At 48.3% G+C, this 20048-nt stretch overlaps 1 protein-coding gene across 9 annotated transcripts in view; it reads left to right on the top strand.

The window, feature by feature from the left end:
• The window catches only part of TRIM9 (tripartite motif containing 9), a 132997-nt gene that overhangs the window by 63128 nt on the left and 49821 nt on the right, over positions 1-20048 (top strand). For 5 of the 9 annotated variants that reach the window (XM_034768669.1, XM_034768673.1, XM_034768672.1 and 2 more), the window contains exons 2-3: positions 4807-4941; positions 8001-8123. In XM_034768669.1, coding sequence (XP_034624560.1) covers positions 4807-4941; positions 8001-8123 — 258 coding nt within the window. The remainder of the gene's footprint in view (positions 1-4806; positions 4942-8000; positions 8124-20048) is intronic. The other 4 variants (XM_034768675.1, XM_034768674.1, XM_034768670.1 and 1 more) reach the window with 1 other exon arrangement.

The following is a 20048-nucleotide window of genomic DNA, read 5'->3' as shown; positions in this document are numbered from 1 at the left end:
TATATGTTCCATTCTATATGCATCCGAAGAAGTGGGCTGTAGTCCACGAAAGCTTATGCTCTAATAAATTTGTTAGTCTCTAAGGTGCCACAAGTACTCCTGTTCTTCTTTTTGCGGATACAGACTAACACGGCTGTTACTCTGAACCTAGAGCCCTGCTCAGCTGGCAGGGGGAGGGTGGTGGAGAAAGCAGCAAGCAATGGGGGGAAGAGGAGCAGGGCCTCAAGGGAAAGAGGTGGAGCAGAGGTGGCCGGGGAGGTTCTGGCGCTCAGTGTCCAATTTTCACAGACGAGAAAGTTGGCCACCGTAGTACAGCACCCTGCATGGTGGGGCCTGAGTTGGGGCTTCTAGGCACTTCCATAACATGACAGAGAAATATGTTTTACCACTGAAATCGTTTTTCTGCCGATTACATTTTGCAAAACTTTTGGAGACAAGCCCACCGCAAAAGCCCCAAAACAGGGTCCCCGGAACTATGGGCGGGGGGAAGGAGTGTTGAAATCTGGGGCTCAACTACCTATCCCAGGCCTGAAATCATTTTCAAAGGGGGCTGCTGATTTTGAGTGCCTGTCTTGAGACACGTCCGGCCTGATTTTCAAGGGTGAGGAGCACCCCACAGCTACCAGAGTCAGTGTGGTGTCTTCAGAGGTGCACCCAAAGTGCACTTTGGAGAATAGTGCCATGGATGGGGTTGTTTGCATTGAGCATGAGTCCTAGTGTAGCTGTCTGAACCCGGGACTGACTTCTAATTCCAACTCAGACACTGATCCCACTCCGGGCCGCTCTGCCTCGTTATCCCAGGGGTTGGATGGAAGTGATTAGAGATGGGTTGATATGACAATAGAATTTCTGCAAATATAGGTTGAGATATTTGAGTCAGGGCCCTGCACCCCCACTTCCTGTGATTCACCATGACTCTCAGCCAGCCAGTAAAACAGAAGGTTTATTAGACGACAGAAACACAGTCAAACCAGAGCTTGTAGATACAGAAAACAGGACCTCTCAGTCAGGTCCATCTTGCGGGGTGGGGAGCCCAGACCCCAGTTCTGGGCCTCCCTCCGTTTCCCCAGCCAGCTCCAAACTGACACTCCCTCCAGCCCTTCCTCTGGCCTTTGTCTCTCTCCTTGGCAAGGAGGCCACCGGATCTCTTTGTTCTCCAACACCTTCAGTTGGCACCTCGCAGGGGAGGGACCCGGCCATCAGTTGCTAGGAGACAAGGTGTCTGCAACAATCACACCCTTATCCCACCACCTAGATACTTAAGAAATGCATAGGGGAAACTGAGGCACCCACACAGCATTCAGAGAAAACATTAAGAACATTCCCACTTCGTCACAATGTCGAAATGAATTTTCATTGGCTGTGTTTGGCAGTCACTTTCCACAAGCATTCTAGCAAATACCTTCACCCGCAGGGATGTTCATAGAAAGAGCAGCGTTGTTGCCAACGTCATGGTGTATTCCAGAAAGCGACTGTTGCATTTGTAATCATGGGAATTCGCACTGGAGACCTAATTCAAAGAGCTGTGCCCATCAATCCGTGAACAGAAACATAGCATGTCACCTCTGCGTCCAGTCAGAATCCCTCTAGATTAAATAACGTGGAACTTGCAGGAAATTGCTCTCAAGCACTGTTTGCAGGAATTGTTCCACCAGTGTGTGTTTCAAACAAAAAATTGCAGTGTGTTTGTTGACAATTTGCAACCGACAAAAGAGGCTAAATCCTTTGAGTAGGTCGTTTGCTGTGGATTAGTTGCCCAGATATAGCGATAATAACACTTATCAAAATCACGGGGGAGATCATGGAATCATAGAATCATAGAATATCAGAGTTGGAAGGGACCTCAAGAGGTCATCTAGTCCAACCCCCTGCTCAAAGCAGGACCAATTCCCAGCTAAATCATCCCAGCCAGGGCTTTGTCAAGCCGGGCCTTAAAAACCTCCAAGGAAGGAGACTCCACCACCTCCCTAGGTAACGCATTCCAGTGTTCCACCACCCTCCTAGTGAAATAGTTTTTCCTGATATCCAACCTGGACCTCCCCCACTGCAACTTGAGACCATTGCTCCTTGTTCTGTCATCTGCCACCACTGAGAACAGCCGAGCTCCATCCTCTTTGGAACCCCCCTTCAGGTAGTTGAAGGCTGCTATCAAATCCCCCCTCATTCTTCTCTTCTGGAGACTAAACAATCCCAGTTCCCTCAGCCTCTCCTCATAAGTCATGTGCTCCAGACCCCTAATCATTTTTGTTGCCCTCCGCTGGACTCTTTCCAATTTTTCCACATCCTTCTTGTAGTGTGGGGACCAAAACTGGACACAGTATTCCAGATGAGGCCTCACCAATGTTGAATAAAGGGGAACGATCACGTTCCTCGATCTGCTGGCAATGCCCCTACTTATACAGCCCAAAATGCCGTTAGCCTTCTTGGCAACAAGAGCACACTGTTGACTCATATCCAGCTTCTCGTCCACTGTGACCCCTAGGTCCTTTTCTGCAGAACTGCTACCTAGCCATTCGGTCCCTAGTCTGTAGCAGTGCATGGGATTCTTCCGTCCTAAGTGCAGGACTCTGCACTTGTCCTTGTTGAACCTCATCAGGTTTTTTTTGGCCCAATCCTCTAATTTGTCTAGGTCCCTCTGTATCCGATCCCTACCCTCTAGTGTATCTACCACGCCTCCTAGTTTAGTGTCATCTGCAAACTTGCTGAGAGTGCAGTCCACACCATCCTCCAGATCATTAATAAAGATATTAAACAAGATGGGAGGATCCCTTCGTTAACGTTTGGAAAGCCCTTTGAAAATGAAAACTGCCAGGTATTTAGTAGTAGCAGCAGTATTGTGTTTTGCTACTCAGCTCTATCAGGCCCTCCTGGAGTACACCAGGTGGGAGGTTGCTGCATTGTAAGTGACCTTAGTGTTGAAAGGGACAGGGTGTCAACCTGGGACCCAAGAGAGCTGTGTTCAGTTCCTTGCTGCACCACAGATTTTCTGTATGACCTTGGGCAAGTCACTTAACCTCTCTGTGCTTCAGTGTCCCTCTGTCAAATGGGTGTAATACCACTACCCTGCCTCTCAGGGGTGTTGTGAGGATAAATATATAAAGATTCTGAGTGGAGCTGGTTGCAGAATGGATTTCCAGCTCGTGGGAAATTCCAACCTTTTGAAATTTGTTTTCCCCCTGAATCAGGGTGAAAAGTTCCAATTTCAAAATTTCTCACAGGACTGAAGTTCCAAAAATAATTGATTCAGAAACATCGAAACAACCTTATTGAAAGGTTTTGTTTCGATAATGTCAAAACATTAATATAATAATTAATTATAATTAATTAATTAATGGCAGGCAAGAGGAGGATAGTCACAGTGCGTGTAGAAGAAATTAGGGGGAAGATGAACTTGGGACTCTTAATAGTGGATAGGCTGGGGAGTGTACATTTGAGGTTGGCGGGACGTGTGATAAAAATGGGAGCAGAATGACCATCAGAGAAAGCATGGGAAGAAGAGGACAGCAAGAAAGGACTTGGAAGACTGAGGATACGATGGAAAGGCTCTGTCTAGACAAATTTGAAGAGAATGAGACTGGAATTTCATGACCTAGAAACCCATGCCATGGACCGGAAGGAGTGGCAAAGAATCGTGGGCACCTCCAACCCTGTGTAAATGGGAAAAGGAGTCGTGAAGTGAAGTGATGTGATACTATACTAAACTATACTATATTTAGTAATCAACATGAAATGAGAAAGTCCATTTCAATTTCAAATAATTTTTAAACGTTTTCATCAAAAATTTAATCAAAATCGCCACATTCCTGCAAAAACATTTCAATTTGGGGAAAATAGCATTTTCTTATGGGAAACTGTTCAGTCGAAAGTTTTCTGAATAGCTCTAATTGAAGCTGCTCATCTTTGGGGGGGAGGCTCTCTAAATAATCTAGGAAAATCAAAATACCAATGCAGTTAGGTGTCATTATCTGCCCTGGGGACGTAGAAACCACTGCAAGGTAGTTTAAAAGAGATTCACTTTGACATGCAAAAAAGTCACCTTTTGAGCCAGGAGTGCCACTGATTTGTTCCATTTTCGGTACCAGGCTGATAAACTATCACGAGGATTTAGATAATCTAAAAGGTGCCGAGCACAATGGGACGGATAGTGCTCATCTCATAAAACTCAGCCCGCTTACGAAGGTGCCTGAATGTGGATTTAGTCGCCTGGCTTTAGGCACCTGAGTTTGAAACTTTCAGCCTTTGTGTCTATTTATTATACAAATTATTGTTCAACTAAAGGGGGCTCGCCACACCCACCCATTCATCTTTGATCTGCCCCGCGGTGAAACAGGAGTAGATTAAAGCACACTAACAAGCTGTTAGTGCGCACCAGCAGGGTGCACATGGACACGTAGTGCGCGGCGGGCTAGATTCACACCCTAGTTTGCCGCAAACTAAATATTTTTGTAGACGAGCCCTAAGTGACTGGGCCAAGGTCACACAGGAAAGTCTCGAGGGGAGCTGAATCCAAGGCTCCCAAGCCCCATGGTAGTATCCTAACCACTGGACCATCCTTCTTCTCACTGTTTATATTTGGGGAAACTGAAATGCAGGGCTAACTCCAGTGATTTGCCCAAGGTCACTCAGCTGAAGGGGGTCTGGGCTTGGACCCTGAACTCCAGGCCAATCACTAGACAATGCTTCCTCCACTTAAGGTCTGAGGCCAGAATACATGTTCCTTGGTGTGAATGAATGCCATCCCCTAACCACCTGCTCCTGTATGCTCTGTTTATTGCTAACCTGCTTTGTATTTCTTTCTGCATGCAGAGCCAGCTCTCCCAGGCACTGAATGGGTTGTCAGACAGAGCCAAGGAAGCCAAAGAGTTCCTGGTGCAGCTACGAAACATGGTTCAGCAAATCCAGGTACCATACCAACCCGCTAGAGAAACAAACCCCCAACAGGTTAATACGCCATTTGTGACTTCATGCATCACCTCCATGTCTTGTCTTTGCTTGGTGCCCTCCCTACCGCACACACAGCTGGCCCCACACCAAGGGACCCCTTTGCATCTCTCCCCCAGACTCCTGCACTGCTGGGCTAGCTCCACTCGCTCCCTTCTCTCTGGGATTGTCACTAATGCTTCCTTGTGTATCTGCAAGGAGCAGCTGCTACTAGACAATTATCACAGCCAGTCTTCCACCTCCTTGCTCACAGAGCAACCCTGACTCTCAGCCTGTCCTGGCTTTGACAAAGGAATATGGATCTCCGGGAGCAGATACCAGGTCTGCTTCCAACTTGCAATCTTGCAATCAGCAGGGCTGTCAGTGAACCAGTTGTAGGAGAAGCAATGTGAAAGGCTCCTCTTCCTATCCCCACCCACAGAATGTGGGAGCTTAAGCATGCTGCTCTGATTTTTAAGGGAGTTTGTTTGAAGGTGTTTTGCTTCAACGCTTTAGCTATTCTTTGGGAATACTGGAGTCACGCTGTTGTGTGTGTAAAATCAGGCCATTTGGGGCCTCACACTGAGCAGTACCTTACTCCACTGAAATCAACAGGATCTTCCATACAGCAAAGTGCGATTCAGTGGGAGAGAGGTATCAGAATCCAGCCCTTCCTGGGCAGGACGCAGGCTACAGTCTGGCCGTTTCTGATCCCCAGTTGGAGGGCGAGCTGCATATGTTTCTTCAGTGGAGGCTTAGTGCCAGCTGCCCTGTCCCTCGAGATTTGGGGACGGCATGAATGTGGATTCCTAACCGAAGCCTTGCACATGAGTGCAGTGAGCGTGGCACCGCAGTAAAACACGCTTTCGAGGTTAATGTTTAACAAACCTTCAGGCAGAAGTGGCTTAGAATCTGACAGAGTAAAGGGCTGCTCTCTGTGGCATGTTTTAATGTTTTAATGTTCATTCAGGTCTCCGGAACGGTGACCCACTTTCTGTCTTTCCCAAGGCACCAGCGGCTGATCCATCAATCAGTCTCTGCTGCTGCCAAATTCAAAGACCCACTTCCCTGCCCCCTCTCAGCCAAAGTGCAGCCTTCCCCTGTGCGCAGCTCCTTCCTCCCAGCGTGGTGGGTTTAGTTCAGATGCCATTTCCAGCAGGATTTCCTGCCCCCGTTTGTACATGGCTGATGTGAACCTATCTCCGGGGGAGCAGTGTGGATGGAAGCACTTGAGAGTTCCAAAGCCTAGATTTCCAGGAACTTACTTCATGTGGGCAATTACGGAATTAGACGTGTTCCTCCCCATTATGATCTTGATCCTCCAGCCCTTACTCAGTCAGGGCCTGATTCAGCCACACTTAGTCACACTGAGTAGTGTACCTCACTACAAGCAGCCACATAGGTCATATTCAGTGTGAGTGGCAGAGTCTAGGAGGCCCCAGCTAAGCGAAGCACTTAAACAACATGTCCTCAACTCTTAAGCACATGAGCACTCCCAGTGAAGATTACAGGGCTACTTTCTGGGGCAGGGGCCATCTTTTTGTTCTGTGTTTGTACAGCTCCTAGCACAATGGAGTCCTGGTCCAGGACTGGGGCTCCTGGCTGCTACGGCAATATACATAATCCATAACAAGAATGATAACCTAGCCCGTTGAATTTAGTGAGATGTCTCACCTGAGCAAGACTCAGACCCTGCAAAAGGTAAACTAGAACCTCTGACCTGATGACCCGAAACTGTCACCATAGCACTGCACTGATACTTGTGATTGATTAAAACCAATGCGTTATTGACGAGATTTCATGTTATAGGCTGGGCCAATTGCTAACAACTTGGCCCCATTTTACGCAGCCTTTTGAGAGAACTCTGCTGGATGTAGGGACCAGATTGTGCCTTCGCCGGGTACAGAGGTACAGCTCAGTGTCGTGTGCAGTAACTGTTTGGTTTGATAACCCCCGAAATCAAGGTTCGCAACCACATGAAATGACCAAATGAACATAATAGCCCCAAAACATCAGAGGATTTCCCTGTCCCAACTAACACCCCCAAACGAATAAAAATTCCCACAGCTCAGTGAACTCTTTAGAATAAAGGCATTATTAAAGGCCCAAATTAGCATAACATTGATAACGTGCAGATCAAAACTGAAATCTTTTGGGGATGAGGCACATTAGCCCTGAGGCAGTAAAACACGTTTACAGCACTGCATAGATGTGTATGATTAATTACTTAAAGGAACTTACCTTCCACGTAGCCTGCCCTCCAGCTCTTAGTGGGCTCAGAGAAGTTCGCGGGTGGCTATTCATGCCTTCCCAATCCCATATTATCTCCTTGCTCCTGTCACCCTTACTCTCGAAGTGTTTCTTATTCATGCCACTAGTCCCATTACCTTCGATGGGCCTGATCGCGTGAGTAAAATTACATCCCTGAGTAGGGCCTTGCAGGATTGGGATCTGAATAAACACTGCAAGATATAGAGCGATCAGAGGGGTCTGGAGCTATTACCCATCGTTAGTCCAGTTAAGGTTTAGTGTATAGCACAAAGTAACTCTTTCATGGGATGGAGGCAGGAAGAACTAAAAGTTGTTTAATTCTTAAAACGCTGGGACAAATATATTCGTCCTCAGTAAATTGCACCTGGTTTCTGCTATTCCAGTTCCTTCTATATTTGCCCCTATCATCTAATCTAACCTCCCAAACACATCCCAGCCTCCTGACTGTTATCCCTCCCCAAGACAACCCCTCGCAGCCCTTTCAGGCTCCCCCCACTCCCAGTTCCCTCATCCCACACACCCGACCTGACCAGCCAGTCCGCTGCTGGAAAACCTCCCACCCTTACCCAGATGTGGAGTCTACTCCAACCCACCTCCCGAGAGCCAGTTCCTATCCCAATTGACTGGCCAATGAGAGGCTAAAGGGACATATCTGGAGGGGCAAGGGGCCAATGGAAGCTTCCAGCAACATGGAGTCAGAGTAGTTAACATGGGGGGTCCCCTCCAGACGAGTGCTCCTCCCCGCTGGATGGGCTGCAGCAGGCGCAGGTGAAATCCCCGGGGCTGTGAGCTGTGCTTTGTTAACACAGGAGAACAGCGTGGAGTTCGAAGCCTGCCTGGTGGCACAGTGCGATGCCCTCATTGACGCGCTCAACAGAAGGAAAGCCCAGCTGCTGTCCCGAGTCAACAAGGAGCACGAGCACAAACTGAAGGTCAGTTCAAAGCTTTCTGGTTTCTGAGCCTCTTGTTTCCCGGTTGTAATTTTAACCCAGCGCTCTAGTGAAATCAGCAGAGCCGTTCTGACTGAAGTGGTTCAGTCGTTTTCTCTCCGCCTCACATCTTTTCTTAATCAGTGTTCTGTCACAGATCGGTGTGGCAATACCCACTTTTCAGCAGTTATGCTTATGGTTAAAGTTGGCCCTGCTAGGCCGCAGTTATGACAACAGCCCGCAGCTCTGTTGACAGAGGTGAGGTAGGGTGACCGTATGCACCTTGCAAGATCAGCCCCTAAATTAGCGTGGTGCAGAGGGGCAGGTACAGAAATAGGACAGTGATTGTGTTTGCTCTGCATGGCACGCACCGTTATGTTAAGGGATCAAGTCAGACATGACAGTTGGGCACTCGGGTACTCCAGGGGTGCCATAGGAAACCCCCAGACAGATAGCACAGGAGAGGAGGTGCAAGAAGTGAAGCTGAAAGTGGGACCTGAAGGAGAAGGGAAGGCAGCGTTACCCTTCAGTTCGTCACTCGGCAGTTCCTTGATGAACAGTGCCTGCTCTTTTCAGCTGGCTCGTATCTGCCAAGGAGAGTCCGGGGCTTGGGCTAAACAGAGACTGTCAGGTGGGCGTGAGTTGACGGGTTGGTGCTAGTATGGTATCCATTGGCTGAAGTAACCGTACATCAGCAAGCCAGCCACGCAGGCCCAGGGCAATCCCACTGAAGTGGGTCACCCAGAGCCTGAGGTACTGAGGAGACACAATCATGTCACGCTGAGTTTCCCAGGGCTGTTATCTGAGCGCGTTTCTGTTACTCGGCTGAAACCTGCTTGCAGAGAAGTTTTCATGTCACATCTCTCTCTCTCCTTGTACGTTTGGCGCATAGCACGGCGTTGGGCCATCTGAGTGGCTTTGACTCATTTTGTAGCCCTTTCCCAGGATGGATCTAGCCAGGTTTCCTCCCCCCAGCCCCCGAGAGCTGAGGGAGCCTGAAGGGCATTGTCGTCAATCTCACGTTCACCCTCACAATGAAGAAACCTGATGCTCTAGCTTAGGGCTACTCAAACGTTTTCATCGCACGAGTCACGTCTTAGCAAGGAAGCTGCCGTGTGGACCAGCCCCCCACCACCCCATTTCACAAGTGCACAGATCATCACCCCTCTCTTTCATGAAAGCATAACATCTTAGTCCCTGACACTTTTCTTTCTTGGCCTTGTTTAGCCACCAATTAAATTCCCACCTCCAAAGTCAGGGCCTCTGCTTTGCCCTGCAGCGCTGACAGAAGTCAGAGTTTATAATCCAAGCTGCTCTGGGGTAATGTAAGGAGTCTGATAGAAGCCAGACAGCTGTCTGAGCTGGGCCCGGCTAAGTCAGCGAGAGTGGGACAGGGCAGTTTGGCAATCAGTTCTGCGGGGTGGGGACACTGTTTTCCTGTCAGTGTTTTAGAGCCTCAAACATAGTCCTGATGCTCCGTCACAGAGAAAAATACCCAGCCACAAATGGGACTCCTTTAAACTCTAAACACAGCTCGAATTTTCAGACTTGGTTCCCTAAAGCCAGGCACTTACATTCACGCTTGGCACCCAACTGAAAGCGCTCTCCCTTTCAGACATGCTGTGTCCCCACAGCCCCCAGCAACTTCCCACCGGCCACTTTTATTTAGGGGCCTTACTGTGGGTAGCCATGTTTGAAAATGTTGGCCACAGCTGGTCTGTGAATGCAGCTGCAGCAAAGGCTTCTGGGAAGAGGGAAGGTTGCCTGATGCAACCTGGTTCAAAGAGCCAGCAAGAAGTGTCCGTGCCATCAGTAGCAGTGATGATTGAACACTGGTTTTAATTTCTTACTGCCGTGCGGTGGACTCTCCAAAGCAATTGGTCTTAAATCCAGCGGCCACCCCCCCCGGTCGGTAACAGTTTCAATGTAGGTCACATTTTTAGATTAAACGACTTGACTGTTCCCTTTAATTCACATGCTAGGGAATAAGTAATAAAGGCAGCAGAACTGGTACTTTGAAGGTTATCTGGGAGTGAACAGCACGTTACATAACATGGTCTTGTCTTAATTGTGCGACAGAATCCTATGCAGCGCATATGTATATACGTGTCCTGGGGTTTTGCATTGTTAAGGTGGTATGCTCACCCTTTCCATAAAGCCTGGGTAAATAAAACCTGGGTCTGGTAGCATGCTTCCCCTGGAGGCCAGGGATGGGGCATGCATGGGGCACCTCTTCAGTTGTGCCATGGCTGCTACCACCAGCCCAGGAGCTGCGTATTGGGCAGTGGGGCTGTGCAGTTCACAGCCCCACCAGCCACGCCTCTGCCACTCCCCTAGCGCATGCACATAAATGCCCCTGCTCCAATGGGCTGCCACGTTGGGCTGAGGAATTGTCATTGGCCTCTGGATTTGGCACTGATGCGACCGCTGTTGGAATAGTATGCCCAGTTCTGGTGCCCACAGTTCAAGAAGGATGTTAATAAACTGGAGAGGGTTCAGAGAAGAGCCACACAAGAAGGATTAAAGGATTAGAAAGAATGCCTTACATAGACTCAAGAATCTCAATCTATGTACCGTAACAAAGAGAAGGTTAAGGGGTGACTTGATCACAATCTGCAAGTACCTATATGGGGAAAAAATATTTAATAACGGGCTCTTCAGTCTAGCAGAGAAAGGTCTAACATAACTAAATAGCTGGAAGTTAAAGCTCGACAAATTCAGACTGGAAATAGGGCATACGTTTTTAGCAATGAGTAATTAACCCTGGAACAATTTACCAAGGGTTGTGGTGGATTCTCCAACACTGACCATTTAAAAAATCAAGATTGGCTGTCTTTCTAAAAGATCAGCCCTGGGAGTTATTTGGGGGCGGTCCTATGGCTTGTGTTACACAGGAGGTCAGACTAGCTGATCACAGTGGTCCCTTATGGCTCTGGAATCTGTGAAGCTATGAATTGTCCTGAGTGGCCATTTTGCAGCCTCATCTCCTCCGTCAGTCCTTCCGGGCTTCAGCCCTTCTTTTCCATGCCCTTTCTGCAGCTCCCTTGTTGCTTGAGTCATTGCAGAGCTGCACGGTTCTTCCCCAACACAAAGGACCCGATGCCTGTGTGACGTTATTGACATAAACTGGGACCATATAGATCATTGTTGCAACCAAAGTCCTGTAGTGACACCCAAATCTTGTATAAAGGGGGTCAAATGGGGTGTCTAGGACAAGGTTATGGTTTACTGGTTATGATTATGCTGTCTATATGTGTGTATCAGTTTTGTAGTCGAAGTTATGAATATTGGCTCTATACTGTCTGTATGGCAAACTTATGCTATGCTTCTGGGTGACATCCCAGACAAGCTGAGATTAGCTCTGCCTAGCCTGCTTGATGGCCCATTAAGGACCATCAGCTATACAATGGACCCATTGAGAGAAGGCAGATACGCCTTGTAACTCAGCAAAGTATGCAGGGACTGGCCCATGTGACTCCAGACTCCATTTTGCTGTAATTTTCCACAGTAAGAACAAAGAGGTGTTCTTACACCTGGAAAAGACTATATAAGGCTGATGCCTCATCTCCATCTGGTCTTCAATCCTGCTTCATACCTCTGGAGGAACTTTGCTACAAGCTGAAGCTTTGAACAAAGGACTGAGGACCCATCCCAGCGGGGGATGTATTCCAGAGACTTGATTTGAACCTGCAGTTTATTCCATCGCTGCTGCAAGCCTGAACCAAGAACTTTGCCATTACTGTATGTAATTGATTCCATTTAACCAATTCTAACTCTCATCTCTATCTTTTTCCTTTTATGAATAAACCTTTAGATTTTAGATTCTAAAGGATTGGCAACAGCGTGATTTGTGGGTAAGATCTGATTTGTATATTGACCTGGGTCTGGGGCTTGGTCCTTTGGGATCAGGAGAACCTTTTTCTTTTACTGGGGTATTGGTTTTCATAACCATTTGTCCCCATAACGAGTGGCACTGGTGGTAATACTGGGAAACTGGAGTGTCTAAGGAGATTGCTTGTGAGACTTGCGGTTAGCCAGTGGGGTGAGACCGAAGTCCTCTTAGTCTGGCTGGTTTGGTTTGCCTTAGAGGTGGAAAAAACCCCAGCCTTGGGCTGTAACTGCCCTATTTGAGCAATTTGTCCTGAGTTGGCACTCTCAGTTGGGTTCCGCCAGAACCGCATTGTCACAGCCTGCCCTCTGCTATAGCTGTGCCGGCACAGCCATCGCTGTTGGGCTGACACTGCTGGCAGGGCCAAACAGGAACTCAGCCGCCATGGAAAGGGGATGCAAAATGTAAGCAGCGTTGCGCATGAAACTCCAGAGCAGCTGTCATTCCAAAGGGGACGGGGCCTCAGCTGCCACTGAACCCGAGGGAGCATTGTGATTGGCATGGACTGTGAAATGTAACAAAGCCAGGAGCATTTGCACTCAGACCGTGGAGCATTGGAATTGCTGTACAGAGGGTGGAGATGTTACTGGAATCTGTCAAGAGGGAAGCTATCCAGTATTCAGAACTGCAGCGTAGGACTTGATTCCTCATTCCTCTGCAGTCATTTATACTGGCACTAAGTGGGCATAAGACGTTGCTCAGTCAGAACGGTTGCACTTGCATTCCGCACCTGGCACTCAGTTTGCACTGCCGCATAGCAGCAGCTCTCGAAAGGATCTTTCTGCTTGCTTGCAGTGGTGTAGTGGCACTGTTTATAAGTGAGGAAGAGGAGAGAGAGCAGAGCTTTGCTCTGTAGGCTGGGTCGGTGCCGCAGATTTGTCCAAATTTCTGTTCCCATGCAGCATTCCGGAATGTGTGTTAACAGGGCTTCCGAGCTGACCTACTTTATCTGACACATATTTCACTGACAGAACGGCACATCGCCACGTTTGCCCAAAGAGCCAACTCACATGTGTCCCCTGGGTGGAAATATTTGTAAGAAAATTACCTAAAACGGGATGATTTTTCACTCTTCTTCCCCCCCCTCCCCTCCTTTTTCCTTATATTGCCAAATGCATGTGGAGATCAGAACTTCCAGAGCAAAGTCCTCCTTATTCGTGCTCCATGTTAAAGACTTAGTTTTTAGAAACAAAAAATGCTGTCCTTGTGAGAAGCAGTGGTGGGCATCATTTTAAATCACCAGCCAAGAATCCCCGTTCAGCCTTAGCTGTAATAACACCTCCCCCCCCCCAGCGGCATTTTTCTAGTGCTCACTTTTGGTTTTATTTCTAAATTCGAGATGCTGCAGAATGCGATGCTGTCCAAAATCAAGAGACCAATATGGTCCAAAGCCCAGTAGCTTGGGCGAGTGACATACAGGCTTCTCTGCACAGTTCTCTGAGGGGGCAACCCAAAGCATAACCCTACCTAGGTCTCACTTAAGCTCTCAATAATAAGTGGACAATTCTGGCCTTTGGCATATGGATGACTTTTGTCCTCAATGCATTTTAATCTGTAACTACACTAACCTAGCGGCTGGAGCCCTCACCCCTGAACCCAAATTGTCAGATTCCCTGGAGAGACTGATTACGTGGACAGATGTGTGTTAAGGGCTATGCTGTGGTCACAAAACTTGTACCACTCCTGACCTTAGCCGGTGTATGACCCTAGATCTCCAGAGGTGAAAGGCTAATCCGTTCACCTCCTGTACTCACATAATGCTTCTGGATCCAGGGGAGCTGGCTTCAGAAATTAGAGCTGAGATTTTCAAAAAAAGTTTAAGGCAGTTAGGTACCTAACTCCCATGAGGCACTTAACTCCTTTAGGTTCTTTGAAAATCCAAGCCGAAATATTAGAGTTTGGGGAGTTGGGTGGGGGGGAAAGGAAATTCATGGAAGGAACACTGGGAGTATTTTTTCTGCTTGAAGTTACCACTAAGAGCCTCACACGATTAAAACGAGCCTCTTAACTCTGGGCTACACTACAGACTTAAGTCGACTTAGGTTGGATCGACTTAGTCTCCACGGTAATTACTGTGGCGATTCGTGTCCTCGCTGCCCTTTCTGTCGGGGGCGCACGTCCTCACCAGCAGTGCTTCCACCCACTTAAGGGGCAGTGGGGGGGGCTGAGAGCCTGGACTCTCAGCTCCACACAGCTCCCCACCAGGCTCTCTGCTCCCTGCTCCCTGCCGGGAGCCCAGGTGGCTGCTGGGCTTTCAGCAGTGAGCTCGGAGCTTAGGTGCAGCCGGGCTCCCAGCGGGGAAAAGGAGGCTCAGAGCCCAGGCGGCACGCCGATTCCCTGCGGGGAGCTGAGCGCCTGGAGGGCAGGGTGGAACTGGGACCACAGGGGGCAGCAGGGTTCCCAGCGGGGAAAAGGGGGCTCAGAGCCCAGGCGGCACGCCGATTCCCTGCGGGGAGCTGAGCGCCTGGGGGGCAGGGTGGAACGGGACCCCAGGGGCAGCAGGGTTCCCAGCGGGGAGCTAAGAGCCCGGGGGCAGCCAGGATCCCAGCAGGGAACAGGGAACTCGGAGCCCACCTCCCACTCCAGGGTGACAGCCCCAGCTGTGAGCAGCTTTCTTGTCAATTTCACGGCTGCAGCACGGAGCCATGAAAATGACAAGAATGACAGCCCACAGCCAGTGTAATAGCCCGCAGTGTCTACACCAACACTGTGTCGCCCCAGCTACGCCGACATGAGCCCCACGCCTCTCGTGGAGGTGGAGTTGTTATGTCGGTGTAGCAGGGCTGTAGTGTGGATACCGACATAATTAGGTTGACATAAGCTGCCTTACGTCTAACTCTGTAGTGTAGACCAGGCCTCAGCGTGTTACCCTTTGAGCATAGAATCATAGAATATCAGGGTTGGAAGGGATCTCAGGAGGTCATCTAGTCCAACCCCCTGCTCAAAGCAGGACCCACCCCAACTAAAGCATCCCAGCCAGGGCTTTGTCAAGCCGCGCCTTAAAAACTTCTAAGGATGGAGATTCCACCACCTCCCTAGATAACCCATTCCAGTGCTTCACCACCCTCCTAGCGAAAAAGTTTTTCCTAATATCCAACCTAAACCTCCCCCACTGCAACTTCAGACCATTACTCCTTGTTCTGTCATCTGGTACCACTGAGAACAATCTAGATCCATCCTCTTTGTAACCCCCTTTCAGGTACTTGAAAGCAGCTATCAAATCCCCCCTCATTCTTCTCTTTTGCAGACTAAATAATCCCAGTTCCCTCAGCCTCTCCTCAGAAGTCCTTTGTTCCAGCCCCCTAATAGTTTTTGTTGCCCTCCGCTGGACTCTTTCCAATTTTTCCACATCCTTTCTGTAGTGTGGGGCCCAAAACTGGACACAGTACTCCAGATGAGGCCTCACCAATGTCAAATAGAGGGGAATGATCACGTCCCTCGATCTGCTGGCAATGCCCCTACTTATACAGCCCAAAATGCCGTTAGCCTTCTTGGCAACAAGGACACACTGTTGACTCATATCCAGCTTCTCGTCCACTGTGACCCCTAGGTCCTTTTCTGCAGAACTGCTGCCTAGCCACTCGGTCCCTAGTCTGTAGCAGTGCATGAGATTCTTCTGTCCTAAGTGCAGGACTCTGCACTTGTCCTTGTTGAACCTCATCAGATTTCTTTTGGCCCAATCCTCTAATTTGTCTAGGTCCCTCTGTATCCTATCCCTACCCTCCAGTGTATCTACCTCTCCCCCCAGCTTAGTGTCAGGAGCTAACATGAGACCTTCCTGTGCTTTCTTTTACAAAAACTCTCCAGTCCCCACATTGTCTCTCAGTCTTTTATACCTTGCTCGTGCCCATGGGAGGTATCAGAGCACCTTGCGGAGGTGTCTCTGCACTGGGGAGTGGACAAGGGAGATGCTATGAAGAGGGGTTAAAGGCTGGACAGTTCATTTTTCTGCTACCTGAGGGAGGATTGATTGTAAAAGGTTTCAAGTGTCTTGGACACAGTCTATTGGTATTCTGCCTGCACATGTAAAGAAGGCACTAACGCCAAGTGCAGAGACTGCAGAGTAAGGATTGGGATTAATAGTAAGGCAGCTGAATTTGCGGGCTCCTGGGTATCACAAAACAAAGCCATCTGACTCATTCTTCGTAGAACAGAGAGCTGGCTCGTTGATCCTGAGAGGCAGCGTAGACTGCAGAAGAAAGCGATGACATTGCAAAATGCATGAGCTTGGGGAGCTGTTAAAGAAGTCAAATGTAAATGGACTTTCTGTCAAAATGTATTTTTACCCTGAGTTGTCCCTTAGTAATGAGGTTTTACGCCTCTAGCCTTCTAATACCACTTTGCTTTCTGCTGGTTTTACTAAATTGTTTTATTAGCGCTAACTTCTCTGGGGCTTTTTAGTTTGTTCTCCCTTTGTGTACATTGCACTGGAATCTGGGCTTGGAACTGCACCTTACAAACCCTTTGATGGAAATGATAGAATCTTAGGACTGGAAGGGACCGCGAGAGGTCATCTCAATCTCATCTCAGCTCAAATGAGATCATTCAAGTTTCCTACATATGGTACCTCCAGCATCGCGATGACCATTAATGCCACTGCAATTCCAGTTACAAACCCCCTCTGATCTCCACTGAAACATGCCCGACTGGAAATACTTTGTACAAATTACACATAGGGATTGTAAGTTAGGCCTGAATGTCAGAATCTTTCCAGTTGTTCTTGCCACCTGCGTTTCAACCACTTCTCCTGTTAGTTCTGTACCACAAAAGGAGCATTCCCACCCCCCACCTCCCCCCAACTGATAACCCTTTTCTCTGTCTGCCTTTGGGAAAACAACCCCGCTTTAGTTTCGGTTGTAGATTTTAAGACCAGAAGGGACCATTACGATGATCTGTTGTGACTTCCTTCATAACACAGGCTAGAAACGTCACCCAGCACATCTGGCCCAACTTGTGGGTGACCTAGAGCACATCTTGTAGAAAGAGACATCCCAGGCTGGTTCAAAGTCTCCAGGTGATAGAGAAGTTACCACACCTCTTGCTTATTTGTTCTAATGGTTAATGAGGGCACTGGGTATTTGATGTTTATATCAGCCAGAAATGAATGGCAGTTTTAAACAAGAGAAAGAGACAAGGCAAATGTCAATAATTTAATGGCCTTAACCTTTCAGTCTGGCTGGCTATTAAAATGCCTCGTAATGCCCATTGCTTTTGATTTATAGGGTTTCTTGTGAAAAGTTCCAGTTGGGCTATTGGATTTTGAAAATATTCTCATTGGTTAAGTGAAACTACTGTCGTCACAGTGCACTCTGGAACGGCCTCTCTTGGGAGCATCATCAGGCCATAATAATAAGTCAGTGATGTCTGAGCTCAGCTTCTCCACTCTAGGACACAGGCCCTGTTAGTGGCAAAAGCAGACAGAGGGGGTGGTGTATTGTCTTTGCTCTTGCATCAAACCCCTTTTTGATTTGACACAAGATTTTGGTGTTGCTCTGCTCCGGCTAGTAGGTAGCACTGACTGTCAGACCCACGTCCCCCTTTTCTGTAGGACCAACTGGCTTCAAATCAATCTTTGCCCTTTGCCATTGATGCTACGTACTTCCAGCTGGAAGGGTGGGATATGGGAACTTCCTTAACTCAGTATGTTGGACAGTGTTCAATGAAAGGACTGCTCTTAGGACTTAGGACGGAAGAATCCCATGCACTGCTACAGGCTGGGGGCCGACTGGCTAAGCGGCAGTTCTGCAGAAAGGGACCTAGGGGTTACAGTGGACAAGAAGCTGGATATGAGTCAGCAGTGTGCCCTTGTTGCCAACAAGGCTAATGGCATATTGGGCTGCATTAGTAGGAGCATTCCCAGCAGATCAAGGGAAGTGATTATTCCCCTCTATTCGGCACTGGTGAGGCCACATCTGGAGTATTGCATACAGTTTTGGGCCCCCCACTACAGAAAGGATGTGAACAAATTGGAGAGAGTCCAGCAGAGGGCAATGGAAATGATTATAGGGTGATTCCTTCCTGACCCTTGCGATAGTCAGCTCAGGAGATTTCAGAGTAGCTCCAGCTCAGGAGATTGAGAGCTTGTCTACATGGTGCTTTAGTCCACACCAGAGGGGTGTAAATTTAAGTCTGCATAAGCATATCACACACTAACTGGCCTATGTGGTCACTGCTGAGATGCACTAAAAGTTTCTTAATGCACATTAATGTAGTTCTGTTTCAAACAGTACTATGATAGCCCATACTAGGGAACTTTTAGCGCACACCAGGAGGAACTACCCTAGCCAGTTAGCTCATAACACACTAGTGCAGACTAAAATTTACACCCCTCTGGTGCAGACTAAATGCACCATGGAGACAAGCCCTGAGTGTGATCACAGGTGACATGCAGGATTTGGAGTCTCACAGGGTGCCCTAAACTGGAGTCCTCCTGCATGGTAGCTCTGGCCTAGCTCACCCTTTGGACCTCTGAATAGCCAAGGTTTGGAAGTGAAATCCAGGAATCTAGTGTTGAGCACTGAAAAGGAAAGAAGACCCTTGTGCAGAGATGAGTGCAGATGTTATTGTCTTTTAGGGGCTGTATTAAAATGTAAATTACAGCTAATGTCGTCTTACCGGGAAGAAAAGCTTTTGGAATAAATTGCCTATTTTAAGGTTGCAGTGAGCTGCGGTGGCTGACAAAAATGCTTCATGACAGGCAGTAATTAGCAACAGAGGGTTCTAGCGGATGCCCCCCTTTAGCATGTAAAGAAAAAAAAATCCCTTTGCGTTATCGAAAAGATCACCACCGAATCATATGCAGCTGCTCTGAACTCTTTCCCAACCTCCAGCCCAGCACTGCCAAACTCCCCAACGTGACTTACCCATTCAGTTACATCCCCTTAGCCTCCTCCCAGCATGTTCCATAATTCGGCAAGGCTTGGTTTGCATCCTAGCATTGTGGGACTTGCAGGAGAGCTTTGTAACCTATCTACGTCCATGCAAAATTAATGCGATCCCAGTTTTCATCTGTAAGCTGATGAATACTGTATGTTCTTAATCACCCAGAGGCTGCCCTCCGGAGACTTCTCCTTATTTATGCAGGAGTCAAATGCTTGAGGTTCTTCTGAAATCGGCTTTCAACGCTCTCGTTCCAAAGTAATGCATGCAGCAGAGTTTCTGGACTCTTGTGGCCTTTTCCAAATCCCCCTGGAGTCAATGAGAATCTTTCCATTGACCGGAGTGGGGTTTGGATCAGGCCCTTATATAATCGGGCAGATGTTTGCAACTATTTTTGGAAAAGCTTTTATTTAAGTTTTCATGCATTTAGGCAGCGTGGTTCAAGGAGTCTCTGCTCCGTCCTTTCAGCTCCGCTGCCCCACTCCACTGTTTGGCCAGCATGAACAGAGGGCCAGCTGATCAGCTCACGTCAATCAGCATTAGGGTGATCAGATGTCCCGATTTTATAGGGACAGTCCCGATTTTTGGGTCTTTTTCTTATATAGGCTCCTATTACCCCCACACACACACTTGTCCCGATTTTTCACACTTGCTGTCTGGTCACCCTACTCAGCATAGCTGCCTTAAAGTCCCTGGAGCGTTGCCCATTTACACCAGCTGAGGATCAGTCCCTTAGCCCTGAAATGGTTTGTAGGAAAAGTGGATTTTCAGTGTCATTGTTGTTTCAGACTCTACTTCTAATGAAAAGATTCACAGTCAAGAATAAGGCCTGGGGTCTACACTACAAAATTAGGTCAGTTTAACTATGTTGGTCCGGGGTGTGAAAAATCCACACCCGTGAGTTGCCAAGCCCACCAAAGTCCCCATGTAGGCAGTCCTAGGTTGACAGAAGAATTCTTCCATCAACCTAGCTACCATTTCTTGGGGAGGTGGGTTACCTACACTGGCGGGAGGGGTTCTCCCCTCGGCGTACGTAATGTCTACACTCAACAGCTACAGTGGCGCAGCTGTACTGGTTTGGAGTGTAGACAAGCCCTAAGTAATAAAGAGGCGTTGGCTTCTGCAGACCTGCTGCCACTCCTTTTACTGCAAAGCTGACT

This window comes from Trachemys scripta, chromosome 4 (genome assembly GCF_013100865.1).
Source record: "Trachemys scripta elegans isolate TJP31775 chromosome 4, CAS_Tse_1.0, whole genome shotgun sequence".
NCBI lineage: Eukaryota > Metazoa > Chordata > Testudines > Emydidae > Trachemys > Trachemys scripta.
The sequence above is the reverse complement of the archived record's forward strand: the minus strand, read 5'-3'. Positions and strand labels throughout refer to the sequence as shown.